A 17,797-nucleotide genomic window follows, 5' to 3' on the forward strand; every position below is an offset into this window, starting at 1 on the left:
ACAAATACACTGGAATTTAGAAAAAAATCTTTACACCTTGGGAATAAAGTTCTTGTACCTCATTATCTCTCCACTATATCTACTACTATATCATCTTGAAGACTGAAAGGAAAGTGGGCAGCAGGAGGTTTTCATACTTGTTGTCAAGAATAAATTTTAATAGGTTGCTATGCCTCTAATCCAAATATTTGTATGGCATTGGGTTGGCATTTTGCATTGCAAGCGATGGAGTCAGGATCAAGGAACTATATGTGAAATTCCAAGGAGAAGAGTTGTGCTTCACAGAACTTTGTGAAGTGCGTCTCTCAGAGCTGTGAGGCGCACACAAACACATGCAAACTTACCTTCAACTTAGGTGGATTTCTCCAGTGCTCTTTCATTACTTTTCTTACGGTCATATTGTGAGGGAGGATCACAACATCGTTGTTCCCCTCTCTACATGTCAGCTCACACTCCTCACCTGTGTTTGTTTGTGTGACAGAAAGACAGACAAAGTGACAGAGAGAATTACACTAATGAAAGATCAACACCAGGAATGCCGAGATTTATTTTCCTCGTCATTGCCAAAACATTGTGAGACTATGTCACAATGGTTTGGCAATGTGTGAAAGATGAACCTAGTATAAAAAAAGCATTAAGTAACAGTAGATTTGTGCATACAGACCTATGCCGTGTCCTCGTTTGCATGAGTATTGCAGGCTATAATGGAGGTTTTGAGGTAAAGAACACTGGCCTTGGCTGTGTGGGCACAGGCGGAACGACCCTGTCCAATTTCCATCTTTTCGACAGCGGATCTCATTGGACCCTGCGCCCTGAAAATAACACATATATTGACAGACAAATAATTATACACATACAGACATACACACAGGTGCACAAACACTACTTGGCCAAGGACACTGAGATGCCATGCCACTGCACAGGGAAATACAATCCAATTTTTAGTAGGCATCCAACCCACAACGTCGAAGAGGCAGAACAGATTAAAAGGTGTATACATTTCAAAAGTCTGTGGCAGCAGGGCTGTTCTGGAAATCAATAGCAATCTAATTAGCATGGCGTCAAATTGAGTAGGGCTAAGGGAGACAGGGAGAAAAGCAGGCAGGGCAGAGTAAGACGTATCAGAAAAAAACAGCCAGGATAAAGGCTGTATCTTATTTTTCAGTCATTAATTCATTAATTTAGTACGTTATCATTGGTCATTAGTAATTATGTATGATATTACACAAAAGTATATTAATAACAATTTGTCTGTAGTGATTTCCAAACAAACAACATTACCAGTAATCCTGGAGAATCAGCCTGGTGGTACAAATTGTTTTAAATGCACTATATTTATCTGTGATTATATTATTTATTACTAAGTTATGCTGAACAAACAAAACAAAAAAGAACTGTGAGGGTGCAAAGAAGAGAAAAAAAAAGAGAAGACAAGGACACTGGCAAAGCAAGAATAGACAGAGAGGAAAGAGATGGACAGACCTGCTTGCAAGTAGGGTGCAGCAGCCTCACCGTATGGGCAGAGCGTCCTGTGCCGGCGATAGCAGTATTACCAGCAGGGTCAGAGCAGTTTAGAGTGCAGGTACTGTCAAAACGAAACCCATTGGTACAGTTATAGGAGCCATGGAAGATCGGAGGTGGAGGATCACAAGTCACGGGTTCGCAAGATCCCTCGAGCCAGGTGCCGTCTTCTGTGCACTGGCGTTTGAATGCACGCCTAAAAGGAAAAGAGAGATGATTAATTGAATCACGTGCAGACCCTAATTTCATGTGGGAACAAAGTTTCAAAGTAGCAAAAAATGAACAAAATAAATTTCAGTTTATTTCTTTACCGCTTGGGTTTATTGGTAACATGGTAGCCTGGCCTGCACTTGTACTTGCAGAGTGTGCCAACTTTTAAGTCTGACTGCTGGCAACGTTTTGTCTGCAGCACAGCATTGGGTACAAGAGGAGGGGCTGGGCAACGAAGCTCACATAGAGCCTCTGGGAAGGACCATAGACCATCCTCGAGGCAGGTAAGCGTGTTGTTTGTACCTAGAGAAACAAAAGAGGAAAGGATAAATGGAAAAGCATACAGGTCAGTGAATCAGTAAAACTAGGTCAGATCAGATGCAGTCGGCTTCAAAACTACGAGTTGTAGTGCAAAGCCAAATTTGAGGTTGTTTGAAAAAAGGTGGTCTTAGTTTAAGGGTCTTTTCTGTGTTGCTTGGCAATCAGTGGGAAGAAACCTCTAAAATTATTAGCAAGAACATCCCCTCTTGCCCCTGTGGGCGCTCTATCCTGCAAGCTTGGGTGCTCTACCAGAGTCCTGGGAGCTTGAGGGTCCTGCACAGTATCTCTGCTGTTCCTAGGACTGCGCATCTCGAATTTTGTTTTTGGGATCTGCTGGAGCCACTCGCCTAGCTTGGGGGCCACAGCACCGAGTGCTCCGATTACCACTGGGACCACTGTTACCTCCCCACTCCATATCTTCTCGAGTTCTTTTCCCTTGAAACTTCTCCAGCTTCTCATGTTCCTTCTTCCTTATATTTCTGTTACTTGGTTACTTGTTACTTTATTCATCATTCATCTATCTCTACCTCTGTCTTCCTCTGCTTGTCCACCACTACTATGTCTGTGTGATTATCTATCACCAGTTTGTCTGTCTGTCTAGACCCCAGCCTCTGTGGATCTTGTGCTCAGAGCTTGTTCCTGTGCTGCCATGATTAGTGCCTCTGTGCTATCTTTCAGTCCAGCTTTGTCCAGCCACTGGTAGGACTTCTGGATGTCACCATGCAGGGTTCTTTTACTAGCTCTGGCCATCATCCTTGGTTGTGGCCATCTTCCTATGTACTCATGGATGTTTGTTGTCACATCCTGGACAGTGGTTCTGACACTCCCCAAATCTTCCTTACATTTAGTGTTACGTCTTGGGGTGCTGGATTTGGGGTGAAACCCTCCATGCATGGTGAGGAGCTTCCTTGTCTTGATGTCAGTGGCCTCCATCTCCTCCTTTGGTCAGCTTATTATCCCAGCAGAGAACCGGATAACCTGCAGGGTGTAGCTGTTGATAAAACGGATCTTGTTCTTCCAGTTCAACTGACTTCTCAGGATTTGCCTGACCTTTTGCAGGTATTTGGTGGTTGCAGTTTTCCAGGTGCCTCTTCGTGGTTCTCATTTGCCTGTGGGATTCCCAGGTACTTGTAGCCGACCTTAATGTCTGCAATGTTCCCTTCTGGTAGTGCAATTCCCTCAGTTCTGACTACTTTGCCTCTCTTTGTTAACATCGGACTACATTTATCTAGTCCAAATGACATTCCAATGATGTTGCTGTAGATCCTGGTGGTGTGGATCAGTGAACAATGTCTCATTCAGTCCTAGCGTACAGCTTGATGTCATCCATGTAGAGGAGGTGGCTGATGATTGCTCCATTCCATAGTCAATATCTGTAGCCAGTCTTGTCAATGACCATTGGGGACAAAGAATCTCCTTGGTAGATGCTGCACTTGATGCAGACTTGTGCTATTTGCTTGAAGTTGGCCACATCCACATTTAGTTCCTGATAAAGGCTCTTAGGTTCCTTTTGATTCTGTATAGATCTAGACATTCAGGATCCATGTGTGGGGCATCTGGTTGGACCACCCTTGACCTTCAGAACTGCCTTTAATTCTTCGTGGGATAGATTCAACAAAGTGTCAGAAAAATTCTTCAGAGATTCTTCTCATTGTCATCTTCTAGAAACCAGTTTGAGATCATTTTGTGATACGGTGCTAATTTTCAAAAGGCAATGTCAAATACTGGAAGCAGCTGACAGAAGATGATTACACCGTCATGATAAAGGGACGGAGATTATCAACAACAATACTCAGGTAGGCTTTGGTTGGTACTAAGGCTCCCAAAGTGTGACAAGAAAATAGCCTCACACCATTACACGACTGATACAAGACAGGACGGATCCATGCTTTTATCTGGTTTACACCAGATTCTGAACCTACCATCTGAGTATCACATCAGAAATCCTGACTCATTAGAGCAGGGAATGTTTCTTCAGTGTTTTATTGTCTAATTTTGTTCAGCCCGTGTGAATCATAGCCTCAGTTTCCCGTTCTTAGCTGACAGAAGTGACACTTGGTGCAGTCTTCTGCTGCTGTGGCCCATTTGCTTCATGGTTACTGTTGCTTTTCTATCAGCTAAAATCAGCCTAGCCATTCTTTTTTGTTTCTGACCTCTGGCACCATTGCTTTTGTGCCAGGAGAACAGCTGCTATCTGGATATTTTCTCTTTTTTGGTCCATTCTCTGCAAACCATGTTCAAAGTCACTGATTAGATAATAGCATTAGCAAACATAACAAGTGTAACTAATAAAGTGACCAAGGGGTGTATATATTTATTGGAAAAGATCTCTGAAGGGTACCCTGTAAATATGAATCTGAACATGGATATGTCAGTGCTCCACTAGGCAACTCACCCATTAGCTGGGCAGGTTCTCGACACTGAAATGTGCTCTTTTTGCCATAGGTGGTGCCCTCTGGAAAGTTGAAAATGGCAGGATGAACATGATACTTGTCTGGTAAACCACAGTCCACAGGCTCGCATGATACCTGTTTGTTCCACTTCCCATTTGCACAAGTTATTGTCACTGAAGTCTCTGACTGGAAAACAAGTGATGATATAACACAAAGTAAATAACAAATAAAGAAATATAAGTTTTACAACATAGTCTACATAGATATATAATAATATTCATTGATGCAAGCTTTAATTTGCATATTGATGCAACAGACTGATGTAGTGCACTTGTCCTATAAATGTTTACCTCACAAAAAAATGACTACAGCAATTCTGCAATCATTTCAACAAGTTCCTAATCAGCGTGTAACCTAACAAAGCCTGATCGGGCTTAGCTTACTGTATGTCAGTAAGCCTCACAGGCCACTCAGCAGCTCAAGTAACTGCTGATAGCATTTGTAAGGTCAAGTCATGTACTTCAGACAACTGATATCCAGCAACTGCACAATCAGCCCTAACCCTAAACAGATTGACTTCAGTGGAAGTGTGACAGCTGAGAAACACACACAGACACACGCACGCACATAAAGTCTTCTACAAATAGAAGGCAAACCCCTGTGGGTTTAGTCTACATCCATTATTCATCCTCTTTCTGAATTTATGTGTAGTCACAAAACATAAGAAAGTCGTTATTATATTTAGGTAAGAGATAAACAATATGCTGGAAATAGTACAAAATCAAAGGGGGAAAAAAGTAGAAAGGTTACTTCATATTTACTGAGTTTGTAATTTCATAAACAAATAGGAACAAGTGGCTTTCCGTTGCTCCCTTCTGAAAATCAAGGCAGCCTCTCCAACTTTTGAAAGACTACAGAGGGCATCCTGTGTGCCTGGGCCTTTACATGTTGTTGGAATGTGGTAGGAAACTAGAGAACCAAGAGGAAATCCACACATGGGGAGAACATGCAAAATCCACAAGAAACAGACTCAAACAAGAGCAAACCCAGCAGTGGCAGCAAAGCTCCACTATTTCATACAGAGGCATGCTTAAATCGCCAGCAAGATAAAGGTTCCAGTATAAGGGATTATCATTATGGTAAATTACTTCTCAATTGCCAGACGTTTTGCATTTATTGTGTGTGTTTGTGCGTGTGTGTGTGTGTGTGTGTGTGTGTGGACACACTCTACACATGGCTATGTGAAACCATTCTGTTCAAGGGAAGAATATTGTCTAGAGAATATAGCATTAGAAAACAATATTTTCTTGTATATGAACTCCTGAGAACTGACAGGGCAATCAGAATAGTTCAAAATCCTTTCCAACTGTTTTTTTTTTAACTAGAAAAGTTTCCTCGTGTTAGGTTTATTCTCTATTACAAATAGGTCTCATTGCTCCAGTTATTTGGCTTGTAGTGTGAGGTTTTCAGAGATGAGACGAAATTTATCTGAATGGGTTAACCCTCAATTTTTTTTTTATCCTCTTCCATTAAGTAGAACCATGTAATCCAACAGGAATGTTTAAATCGATAGTCGTGCCAAGAAAGCTCACAACAAAGCTGTTAGAGCTCAATCTTTTTGACTTTTTATTCTCAGAACCAGAAGAGAAACCTGTGTGGGTAACCCATCAATTACACTGGTTGACTTTAATTACACACATCTTTTTAAAGCGAGGCCAAACTTCAACATAAACTGGACTCAGCTGGCAATACAAATGTATTGTTTCATAATCTTCTCTCTGTTTCCGTGTATATCTGTCTTTCATCTCGATCCCATTACATGATACTGCGTAACAGTATCGGGTTCCCTCAAAATAAATAAGCTCCTTTCATATTTGGATGTCCAACAAGGTAACATATGCATTGCATGTGAGCGCCTTCTGGAAAACAACTGGGTGAAGAGTTGAATGAGTCAGTTGAGATGTGAAGCTGTGGAGAAGCAATGTGGACCATAGAAGCAACATTGAAACATCTCTTTTAAAATATGTGAAAATCTTAAGTACACTTGCAAAATTGTGCATGTGTGGGATAAGGTACGAGCTAATATGCACTTCACAAGTGTGGTCAATACTACACCCTACACATACAAATACACATAAACACACACGTTTACCTAGATGTGTTTGTGCTTTGGTGAGGGAGGTGATAGAGAACCCATCTATCACTAAAACAGCGTTTCAAAAATGCTGTGCAAAGATGGGGAAAAATCTGACAGAGGGATGACCATCTCAGGATGACTCCATCTATCAGGTCTTTTTATTTATTTTTTTCTGTAAAGTGGCCAGAGAGAGTTGAGTAAAACACACATAAGGGCCCACTTAGAGTCTGGTATGAAAAGGCCTCAGAGCAAGATGAAGATATTCCATAAATGTGATGTTTTTGGTCAAAGTGGTGGAAACTTCCTGTTATGACAGGGGCACTGGTGAAAGAGTGATTGATAAAGTAGAGAGAGATTCTTGAAAAGGGTTTCACCCCAGGTGGATATGACATGGGGCGAAAGGGGTCCTAAATCTCCCAGCATAACAATGACCTAAAGCCCAGACCTGTTGCTTCAGAACCACGAATCAAATACTTTCCTCTTAATTCTTTTGATCTTTTATAAGTGTGAGGAGCATTTGTAAATAGATTAATAATAAAAATCTACAAGACAGCTAGTTGTGCAAAAAGGGAAGAGCACTTTCTAAAGTGAGTATATATGTAGGTTTGTGTGTGCTACTATGTGTGTAAATGTGTGGGAATTTTCCTTCCTTTAAAAAATTTACAGCTGCCTGTTTCTCTTCCAGTAGCGATTTTAACAACCCTTGGCTATGCTTCCTAATTCAAGCCAGACAGACCTACAGACAAATGAACCAACAGACAACCCCTTCCTCAACTTAGGGATTTGTCTTCTTATAGATGGCAAACAAGCAAATTATAGCATGGTTGAACATTAATTGGAAGATAGATCTGCAATGATAAATAGTAGAATTACTAAGAATTAAGTATAATTTATGTGTCAGTCCTCGCGGAAAACCTCTTATAAAACATTTTTTTGTGAAAATCCTGTTCTAAGAATCAAAGGTTGTATTTGTGAAATATTCATACTGGCAATATCAGCGAATGGTTGCCCAAATGATTCTGGATAACGGTGTGGTCACAACAGCAGCGTGCTACTGAGAATGTAACTTTAGTCCGAAACCCATAGACCCCATATTTTATAAGTGCGAGGAGCATTTCAGCGTAAAATGTCAACAAGCAGGGTGATTTTAATTTTACAGGCAACATTTTGATCTACAAGGTTTTCCTAAGAATCTATAAAGGGATTTACATGCTCACATCCTTGTTGGGCCAATAGCAAGCACATGTTTGTTTGTTTGATGAACACAGATTTAGTTGAGGGTTAGATCTCTTGTGTGTACCACTGACCTAAGGGGCACACCTAGCTATTACCATATTTACAAAAAGAAAAGGTTACAGGGTAAGTGACACGAGGACAGGCCCCCAGTCTGTCACAGGGCTAACCAGGAGATACAGACAAGCATTTGCACCTATGAACAATTCAGGGTTACCCATTGACCTAACTCATGTATAAAAACATACATACTATGACAGGATATTAGAGAACCCAGAGAGAAGCCACAAAGAGAATACGCTGAAAGTGCCCAGCCTGGATTTGAAGCCAGGGCCTTCTTGCTGTGACAACAGTGCTAACCACCACACCAGCATGTTGCCCACATCAACATAGTATATGTATATGAATTTAGGATAATAGATACTTTACTTCAATGAGATTATCTTTTTTATCAGATGGTGACTTGCGATGGGGTTATTTTAATTCAGATACCTAAACGCTGTTTCGTGGCAGGGAATGGTCATATCTGTAAAAGGGAATGCCTATATAAAATAGATGTGACTTCTTCAGTACCAGCACACAGTGTTCCCTAACCACTTCAAAGGAAGAGAAAGATTTGAAAAACAGACAGGAATAAAAGACACATATACAAATCAAGCAAGTGAGGGAAACAGATTTGTTCTGAAGATAGTATTATGTAAGAAGTTGGTGTTCCCAGAATCGCTTTGACATCAGTGAACCAAGAATGTAATCGGCTAATGAAATGAGACAAGATTATGCTTCACATTGCACTTTTCAACCTTAGTGTGGAGGTGTGCGTGTCTTTGCAAGTACTGTGCAGCTGAAAAAAAGATGAGAGCATATGAGCACTATGAATCTGGCCAGACCATTTTATTACCAGCGCTTTGACTCGAAGCACATTTCGTTTATTACATTTAAGACATGATGTGCCCAGTCTTTCTTTTGAATGTGAATTGCTTTATTTTACCAATTATATCCAGCAGTTGTACAGTTTAGGTTACAGCTGTGTTGCCGTTGGAGTCAAAGTTATACTCCTGATTGGACTGTATAACTTGCAATCAAACACCTTCATAAAGTTGCATTCCACTGTTACAACAAATTAGAGTTATGTCAAAACTGATCATTTGCAGTAATGCTTCAAGTAAATAGTGCATTTTATTTGCTGTGAGACTATTTTGTAAGGTATTGCAAAGCTGCAATAGATTTTGAAATGGATCGAGAAAGTAGTAAAGACGCTTGTGTTCAATAAGGACAATCTCTATTCACTCATCTGCCTATATTCCTGGGTATTCGGCCCGTTAGACTATTCTTTACATCACTTCCGATTTCTCACAAACTGGTTTCTGTCATCAAATTGCCCAACTATTTCCCTGCCTATCTTCTGTAAGCCAATCAATTTTTGGCAAATGTGAGAAGAGCCTTGGTGTTCTTTTTGGTCTTCAGAGGTTTTGTCCTTGGAACTCTCCCATATATGCCATTTTTGACCCATTATCGATCCACTCTTGGAGTAAGTTTGGGACTGCTCTTGTGCAGATTCACCACTGTTTCAGGTTTTCTCCATTTGTAAATAATGGCTCTCAACATGGCCTCTGAAATGACTTCTTTAGATTGTGCCATGATGTGTTATTCACAGTTAATTCATGATTTAACAATAGGGAAAATTACTTTTTCACTCAGGGCCAGGTAGGTTTGAATTTTCCCTCGACAAAATAAATCATCATTTAAAAACAGCATTTTGTAAGTACTCAGATTGTCTTACTCTAATATTAAAATTTATTTGATGATCTAAAACATTCATATGTGACAAATATGTAAATTAATAAGAAATCAGGAAGGGGGCAAATACTTTTTGAGAGTATTTTACATGTCTCCTGGAATTAAAGCTTTCCGGTTCCAGTTCCACCCAGAACATTTGGAAGTGCTGGGTGGTATAAAATCTTTGTGAAATACCCAGAGCTCAAAAGATGTTTTAATAGATGTTTAAATAGGACTGTCTGCAGCCAGAACTTGTGACTTCTATGCTCATGGACAGTTTTGATAACTTTTATCGAAACTTTAGTGTTACCTCATCAGTGGTAGTGTCCTCAGGGCTGACAACAATCAAAATGAAAATACTAATAAAACAAGAATGTTTATTTTGAGAACTCATGAACTGTATCACCTCTATCTTCATGTTATTGGAATAAAAAAAAAACATATCTGAGACTGATTGATCCCAAAGGCTAATTCAAGTAGAATCTTTCTTCAAAGAAAAGTAGAAAAAGGGATATGTCTCTCTTTCATATTCACGTTTTCATATTCAAGTATTTATAGTAAATTTTGCATCTGTTCATGAACGTCTGTTTTCCATCTCACAAATTCACATATTCTCCTTTCTTGACTACATTCTCATCCGACTTGTAGTGACTGATAATCCAGGAGGGAAAAAATTAATTCAAATTCTCTGTGGAGTCCCACAAAGATCAGACCTTGGCCTACTACTTTTAAAAGATCCAACATACTTTCTATTATGGACAATTTATCCATCCACATCTGGGTCAGAGTCACAGGGCTAAGCAAAAATGCTCAGACACCCCTCACTTCAATCACCTCCACCAGGCTTTACTCTGAGCCCCTCCCTCTTCACCCTATGGCCAAGACTAAGCCCAGACACCAAACACAGAAAACTAATTTCCATCCCTTGTATCCTGGATCTTATTCTTTGAGTTACTGTCCCTAGCTTGTGGACAAAGGTGAGGGTTAGAATATAGATTTACCAGCTTCACAGCTTCAAGCTCAGCTCTTATCATCCCAACAAATGCCACATCAATCCGTATGTTAATCTCACACTCCATTGTCCCCTTCCCCTAGGGGCTGCAACTCCTCCCCCAACCCAGAGTGGGTACCCTTTCCTCGCTGTGAACCACGGCCTAAGACTTGAAAGTGCTAATTCTTATCCCTGTCGATTAACACTTGACTGAAAACCAACACAGCATGTGTTAGAGGTCACCACTCAAAGGAACTAGAAGGACCATATCAGTAAAAAAGCAGTCAGCTGGTCCTGAGGCTACCAAACTAGAAACCATCTGCCACAATTTTGCTTTTACTTTATACCACTATAAAATGTGCTCAAATATTATTTTTCAAAAAGCTGATTCACTTTACTTCACTAGAGAAAAGGTCAGAGAAAAAGAAAGAAGAAAAAATGCAAAATATATACATGTTTATATCACAATCATTAAGTTAGATTACACAGTATAGATTTCAGAAAATCTACGTAATTCTATTTAAGTTAATTAGGGTAAACTTCCACATCCTCATTTCACATCTACAAAACTGAGCACATGCCTTTCATCTGGCTGAATGGATACAAAAGTTATTCATAAATAACAAGTCCTTGTAATATCTTTGAACTGTCAATCATCATTTGTGGCAAACACTCAAAGTACTACAGAAGAAAATATTTGGCATAAAACTCTTCCTACTTCCTCTTCTGTCCTTTCTGCTTCCATAACAGCCTACTTACTGCATACTTTTTTGCCTCTCCTTTTCTTAAAAGCATAAATTATCACTAAACGAACTGACATTGGTGAATAGACAGATTGTGCATTGTCAATCAAAATATAATGCAATTATAAATCTGCAAAGAAAAATCATAAAATGTGTATGTCAGTAGCTTTTAATGGATTTTTTACATACACACACATTGTTTCTATGCATACATGAGTAAACTACTTTGTGGTACTAGAACCAGTCCAGTTAGGACAGCTTGCACACAACATATGGAACAACCAACAGAAGAAGTATCTTTAGCAATATTAAAGTCAGAGTCCAGACCACGCATCAGAAAAGCAATTATGTGTAACCCTTCTTATACCCTTAATCCGCTCTTGCTTCTCCCTCCTTCTTGTCTTAATTCATGTTCCACATACAGCTCCCAAACATACCATACAGTACAGGCGAGTACTGTTTCTTTTTCTCCAGGCTACAATACACATGTGCCATCTCTCTAAGAGAGCATTAATAGATTGTTTTGCAGACAGCTTTACAAAGCCATAGAGAAGGATAAAGCATTTATATGGCCTTTATTGCATCTTGGTCAAAATCCAAAAGGTTTACAATGTGGTGTAAACTACCCAGATCATTTGTTTATGTGTGGTGTGCAAGCATCTGTGTGTGTATACTGTATCTCCCCACATCTCCATGCAAAGAGATTTCCTTGTACTCCTTGTACTTGACTGTTTGTTTGTTGGTATCTGCATGGAAGCATTTAATATGTGATGCTTTGTGACAGTGGCAGCAAATCTCTGCCCTTTAACAGAGACTTCAATGTGTGCAGAATGAGCAGGAATGGAGCTAGGGAAAGAGAGGGAGGGAGGGAGCGAGAGAGAGCGCGCAGACACTATGCTATGATGTCATCATCCCAGTGGACCAGAAATACAAAGTGACTGTTTGAGGTGATGGTGCAGCATGCTCAGCAAGAGACTAAACACTTTTATGTCTGTGCTTGTTTAATGCATGTGCGTGTGGCGCGCCCATGTGTCTGTGTGTGCGTGTGGATGTGTCTTTGTATGTCTATGTGTAGTAAACTAGAAAAAGGAGAAGACTGGGGCTCCACTTTTCAGTGCAGCACTCATCTACCTGGAAGATTATGATGTCATTGTCCCTGAAGGGTTACTGTGCCAAGCATGTTTTTTTGTTTTTTGTCTGTTTTTTTGCAGGTGACAAAGTAAATCCATAAACAGAGAAGAGAACAGAAAGAACGTTTGTTTGCACTTTTGTCTTATTGTCATTTGTGTATTTGAGTTTACATGAAAGCTTGTTTGAATATGCATAGACGGCTTCATGTGTGCATGCATTTTCCAGTAACGACACAAAAGCTCTGACATTTTTGCACTTGAATGCTTGCGTTGTATGTTTATGCGTTCTTGTTTCTCTGTGTGAAATGAGCTATGTAGCTGCCTATACGTAGTTAAACATGTGTGCAGCAGTGTGTTTGTATGCTCACCTGACTCTTGATGATGTCATCGTCCTGGTGGACTTGCAGGACATATCCAGAGTTGCAGGAGATGGTGCAGCGGTCTCCATTGTAGAAGTGGTGGCCAGGGCTACTGCACGGCTCTGCATTGCGGATCCGGGGTGCCTGGCAGTCAATGGCCTCACACGAATAATGTACACAACTACGAGGCATTGTGTGTGGGGGCAGGGGTGGGAGGGTGTTAAAGAAGAAGAACAGACAACAGAGATGACAAAGCTAAAAAAAATAAAAAATAAAACAAATTTGAAAATACCACTAATACACATCTTTTGTGAATATAATAGCACTGCAAACTCAGAAACGTGGAAGCAGTGCTCCAAAAGAGACAAATTATACATCGAATCCGCCACATCATCCATCAATGACCGCTTAACATACCAAATCAATAAACTACACGGAGAAAAGGCTGCCATATTCTGCAATGCACATGAAAGCGGAGTGTGAATATTAGGGAATTAAGAACAACGGGCTAGATGCTGTGCAAGCTACAATGGTGCAGTTTGACCACAGCTCTGTTAGGATCCTGATGGAGAAGGCGTTTAACACTCTTGGAATGCTTGGGTGCCCAAGGCACCTTTTTACAACAGTCTGCATTCTGTAGTATAGGGTTCCCCTATGAAGTGAAGAAAGAAAAGAAGGAAAAGTATTTCACTCTCCTTCTCTGTCATTGTGTATGTGTGCGTGTGTGCGTGTCTGTGAGGGGGTGGGGGACCGAAGAGAGAGAGAAAGTATGTAAGAAAATACAGATCTGGAGAAACATTGTTAAACTCAGTCCTGCAACAATGGAATTTGTATCTTTCTTTTTTCTGTCTTATTTTAACTGCTTTCATTCCACATATTATTTTTTGCACTGCATGCCTTCTTTCTCAAGATTGTTAATAATCTAAGCCTTCTGTTTACATATACTGTTCCATATGCCCTTCATTTTTTTCCCTTATTTTGCTCCCAGTATGTTAACTCATGTTGACAAAAAGCTACGTTGAGCAGGTGAAGAATAATTATAAAGCACAAGAGCAGCGGTCCCTTACGTCTACTCTTTGAGGACAAACTTGGGAGACCTAGGAGGCTGCTTCATGGACTCTTTGGCTTTGAACAAAATCTCTTTGTGGTTTTTTGCTAGTCACTCTGGAATTTATGACATAAATTACAATTAACTACCTGGAAAACTAGCCTCCTTCCCTGCAAATGAGAATACATTATACACCACAGGGGAATAGTTTGTATGACAGAAAGGAGAATTCAAGAGAAATGAGGGAACTATACAAAAACTTTTGTGAATATTGTTTTTTTTTCTGTTTTGTTGTTTGCGGGGACAAATAAAAGTCCAAGAGTTCTCACTCTGGTGATGAGTGTAAAAGTTAAGAGAAGAAATGTGTGACAAACTGAAACAAAACCAATATATACACACATATGTATATACATATGTGTGTGTGTGTGTGTGTGTGCATTTTCTTGCAGACAAGCTTGGGACATAAAACTGAGTCATGTTAATAGCTCCTGTAGTTAACAACTCAGGGAAAAAGGGGATGTGGTGTTTTGTGGAGGCATAAGTATTACGGGAAATATGCTGCTCAGCCCAGGAGAATGAGAGAAGGAAAGTGGGCGCAGGAGGCACAAAAAAGGGGAGAATTAAGAAGAAGAAGATGGCAGTTAGAGGGAAAGGAGGGTCATGTGCAAGTAAAGGATGAGAAGACAGAAAAGGATACCAGAAGTAGTGGAGGAGCAGAGATGTAACAAATCAGGGAAAGGGAATCGGGATGTAAAAGAAAATGTAGAAGAGAGACAAGCAGCTTTCAAAGTGGGATATAAACAGTATAATGTAGATGATGAATTGGTATTGATTAAAGAAAAACAGACTTAAGACACAAAAACAGAAAGCCTGGATTCTTCATGTCTATACGGCACTGAGCTGCACTATATTATCATATTCAGCTTGTAGCATGTTCAGAGCTTCTGAAGATAAGTGGGTATTGTCTCTTTGGCTTGCCATCATATAAGAAGCGTTTTCAAGAGCTTCTGGAAATTAGATCAGGTTGAGAGAATATGAAAGAAAGAAAAGTCGGCAAAAAGTCTTGGAGAAAGCAACTATGCCTCTGTGTGCGGCAACAAACAATTTCCTGGCTGATGCAGATGCACAGCAGTTTTAATCTATTTAGGTGCACTTGGATGTCTAACTGGCACACAACAAAAGCCACAAACAGCTCTATCTCTCCACACAGAACTTCAGACCATCCATTCTTTGGGTATTGTGGTGTGTATTAGTGCATTTCTTGTTGAAAGGTTTGTGGAATCATCGTCCCTGTGAACTGTTGCGTGCATGACGGTGGTGTGGAAATTGATCAATTCTGACTGTGTGTGTGGTCTTCTTTAGGTATGTTTGTGAGTGGGTACTTGGAGGTAGTGCAGGCTCAAAATTGTTATTTTATAGCCAAATAGGTAATAACTGTTTTGGTGTTTCAGCCAGCAGCTGTTGAAAATGATGTAAGTATCTTTATTGGCTTTTATTAAAGTTATTATTATTATGAAGCTTTCTTTTCAGCTGTTATGAATCTTTATGCATCTCATGGTATAATTTCCAATTTAGAAATGGTGCTCTGTACTTGGCCTCCAATTTGATGCCTGATTGATGGCCAGTTTAAAGTTAGAGTTGAAGAAACCGCAGCTTACAGCCTCAGTGCCCTATTGAACAATGCAAGAAATTTACAGATGGAAAAACATTTTTGGATTTTGTAAAAAAAAAAAAAAAGAAAAGTAAAAAATAGCTAGAACTTAACACAACAGCAAATTGAACTGTAACGAAAAGTTAGTGTTGAACGCTGGCTGGCAGCTGGTTATAAATTTATAAGTTACGAGGTCCAATGAACTGCCAAGGATATTACACTTGTGAACTCTCATTAACTTGCATAGTTAATGCATTTCAGATTCAAATGTTCACATACAGGTTTTAGTTCTCCTTGTCTTTTATGTTTACATATATATACAGCATGTGCTGAATATATATGTAAACATATCTATACAAAATATATGAAGAGAAGAAAATACTTTGGAGTCTGGAAGGCTTGTTTGATGCAGTACTGAGTAAAGGATCAAGATTTTTTTTAAAAATAAATTTAAGTAGTTTTTCTCCAGGATTTCTGGGGGTCCTTTCAAAGTTTTTCTCTGGACATTAGCTGCCTTTTTCACTCATTTATGACAACAGATGATGAGTGAGTGGCTACAGCCATCTGTAAAGCACAGTGGAGGCTCAGTCATGGTTTGTGGCTGTACTTCAGCCAGTGGGGTTGTGTGTTTTAGAATTACAAATACATAAAGTATGGTCAGAGTTTGATTCTCCATGCAGTACCATTTGCAATACCACCTTAAACACAACATCTTCATTTTTCACCATGACAATGATCTCAAACACACTCCCAATCCAGTAAAAGCATACCTGGATAGAAAAACACAAAGTACAGTACAGGATCTTCTTGAACACAACAAAAGGCAGCCAACATCCAAAGTAAAGCTTTCAATGTCCTTCAAAAAGCCTGGAGAACTCTTCCTGAAGAATGTTTAAAGAAATTCCAAGAGAGCTGTTTGGGGGCAATAACAGTTTGTCTGTATGCATAAATATGTGACTTGACAGCAAATACATATCATAACAAGCTCTGTGACTCAGAAACAAGACTTATTCTTTTGTTTAATAAATTAAAAACTAGTATAAATGCACCCGTATTCCTCCAAAACACATACAAACACTTGACTATAGTGTAAATTATACATGCATGCATGTGTGTGTGTGTGTGTGTGTGATATAACATGTTCATGATGTGATTTTGCATGCTTTCGACTGACGTCTGTGTTAAATATGTTAGCATCTTTTGCAGCGCTGTTATGTTTGTATATTTTTAGCCTCACCTCTGTCCTGTGGGGTTGTAGATCTCATTGCTTTGGCAGCCACTTATTGTGATGGGGTCAAAAGATTGGAAGGAACGCAGGGCTACGCCGGAGATGGCCACGAGGTGAGAGGAAAACATCACCAGGATAGCCTTGGTGTGGTAAAAGGCCACTGACAGGTCATGACTCACTGGGATGACCAAAGGGTTTGTGCGACAGCTTAGACGCCACTCACCTGTGGAGAGGATATTGGGGCCGAGAGCAGAAGACAAAACATTGTGCATTGACGTCGAGATAGGGAAGGTAGGGGACAGAAGCAGATGTTAACCAACCTCAAAGATCAAAAAGAAGAGGAGGCCTACAAAGCAGCTGGTGATGAAAAGCTGATACCGTGTTCTAACTGAGACATAGCCAATCAAGTTAAAAAACAAAGGGATGAAAGCAACACATGCTTAAGGGGGCGGTGTTCTATATGATGTATGCTTTCATCATTTCACTTAGACTGATACAGAGGTAAGTAGCAGTTTGAAAACACATTAAGATAATTCTCACCTAGGCTATGGATCCCCTCTTTGGTGTCCACCAGTTGAACAGTAATATTACATTGTGTCTGATCAATGAAGCCAGTCCCATCAGCAGCCAAGTGTATAATTACTGCTGCTGCCACCATGGGATGAGAAAAGTGGGCCTGAATAAAGGGAAAAGCACAAAGTTAAGTAAAATTAGTCACATGTTTGTGTTTGTGTGTACAACTAGATTTATCCTAATTTGTTTAGTATCTAATACACGGATACTTTCCCAATCCAGGCGTCTAATGCTGATTACTCTCTAAAGCTTTGTCAGTATCAGTACAGCAGTTTGACATTATTACAAAGAACACTCAACCCAAAAGCGCAATTTTCAGGTGTCATCTGAACTATATTTCATGGATATTGGTGTTACCTTGAGCCAGTATGTATAATATCCCCAGGCTGAATCAGCCACTCGACAGGGGAACCATGCGTACTGCGACACTCCATCAGATAGATCAAACACCTTGGATTGACATGTCTGGAGAAATACAAGTGA

At 39.9% G+C, this 17,797-nt stretch overlaps 1 protein-coding gene across 1 annotated transcript in view; it reads right to left on the reverse strand.

The window, feature by feature from the left end:
* pappaa (pregnancy-associated plasma protein A, pappalysin 1a) overlaps window positions 1-17,797 on the reverse strand; it is a 104,653-nt gene that overhangs the window by 22,683 nt on the left and 64,173 nt on the right. The window contains exons 11-19 of the mRNA XM_040053226.1: window positions 17,672-17,779; window positions 17,282-17,417; window positions 16,751-16,964; window positions 12,824-12,995; window positions 4,448-4,631; window positions 1,833-2,034; window positions 1,513-1,717; window positions 665-812; window positions 345-460 (exon numbers count right to left, since the gene is read on the reverse strand). Of these exons, the coding sequence (XP_039909160.1) occupies window positions 345-460; window positions 665-812; window positions 1,513-1,717; window positions 1,833-2,034; window positions 4,448-4,631; window positions 12,824-12,995; window positions 16,751-16,964; window positions 17,282-17,417; window positions 17,672-17,779 (1,485 nt within the window). The remainder of the gene's footprint in view (window positions 1-344; window positions 461-664; window positions 813-1,512; window positions 1,718-1,832; window positions 2,035-4,447; window positions 4,632-12,823; window positions 12,996-16,750; window positions 16,965-17,281; window positions 17,418-17,671; window positions 17,780-17,797) is intronic.

The sequence above is a fragment of the Simochromis diagramma genome, unplaced genomic scaffold, assembly GCF_900408965.1.
Source record: "Simochromis diagramma unplaced genomic scaffold, fSimDia1.1 OVJJ01000596.1, whole genome shotgun sequence".
NCBI lineage: Eukaryota > Metazoa > Chordata > Actinopteri > Cichliformes > Cichlidae > Simochromis > Simochromis diagramma.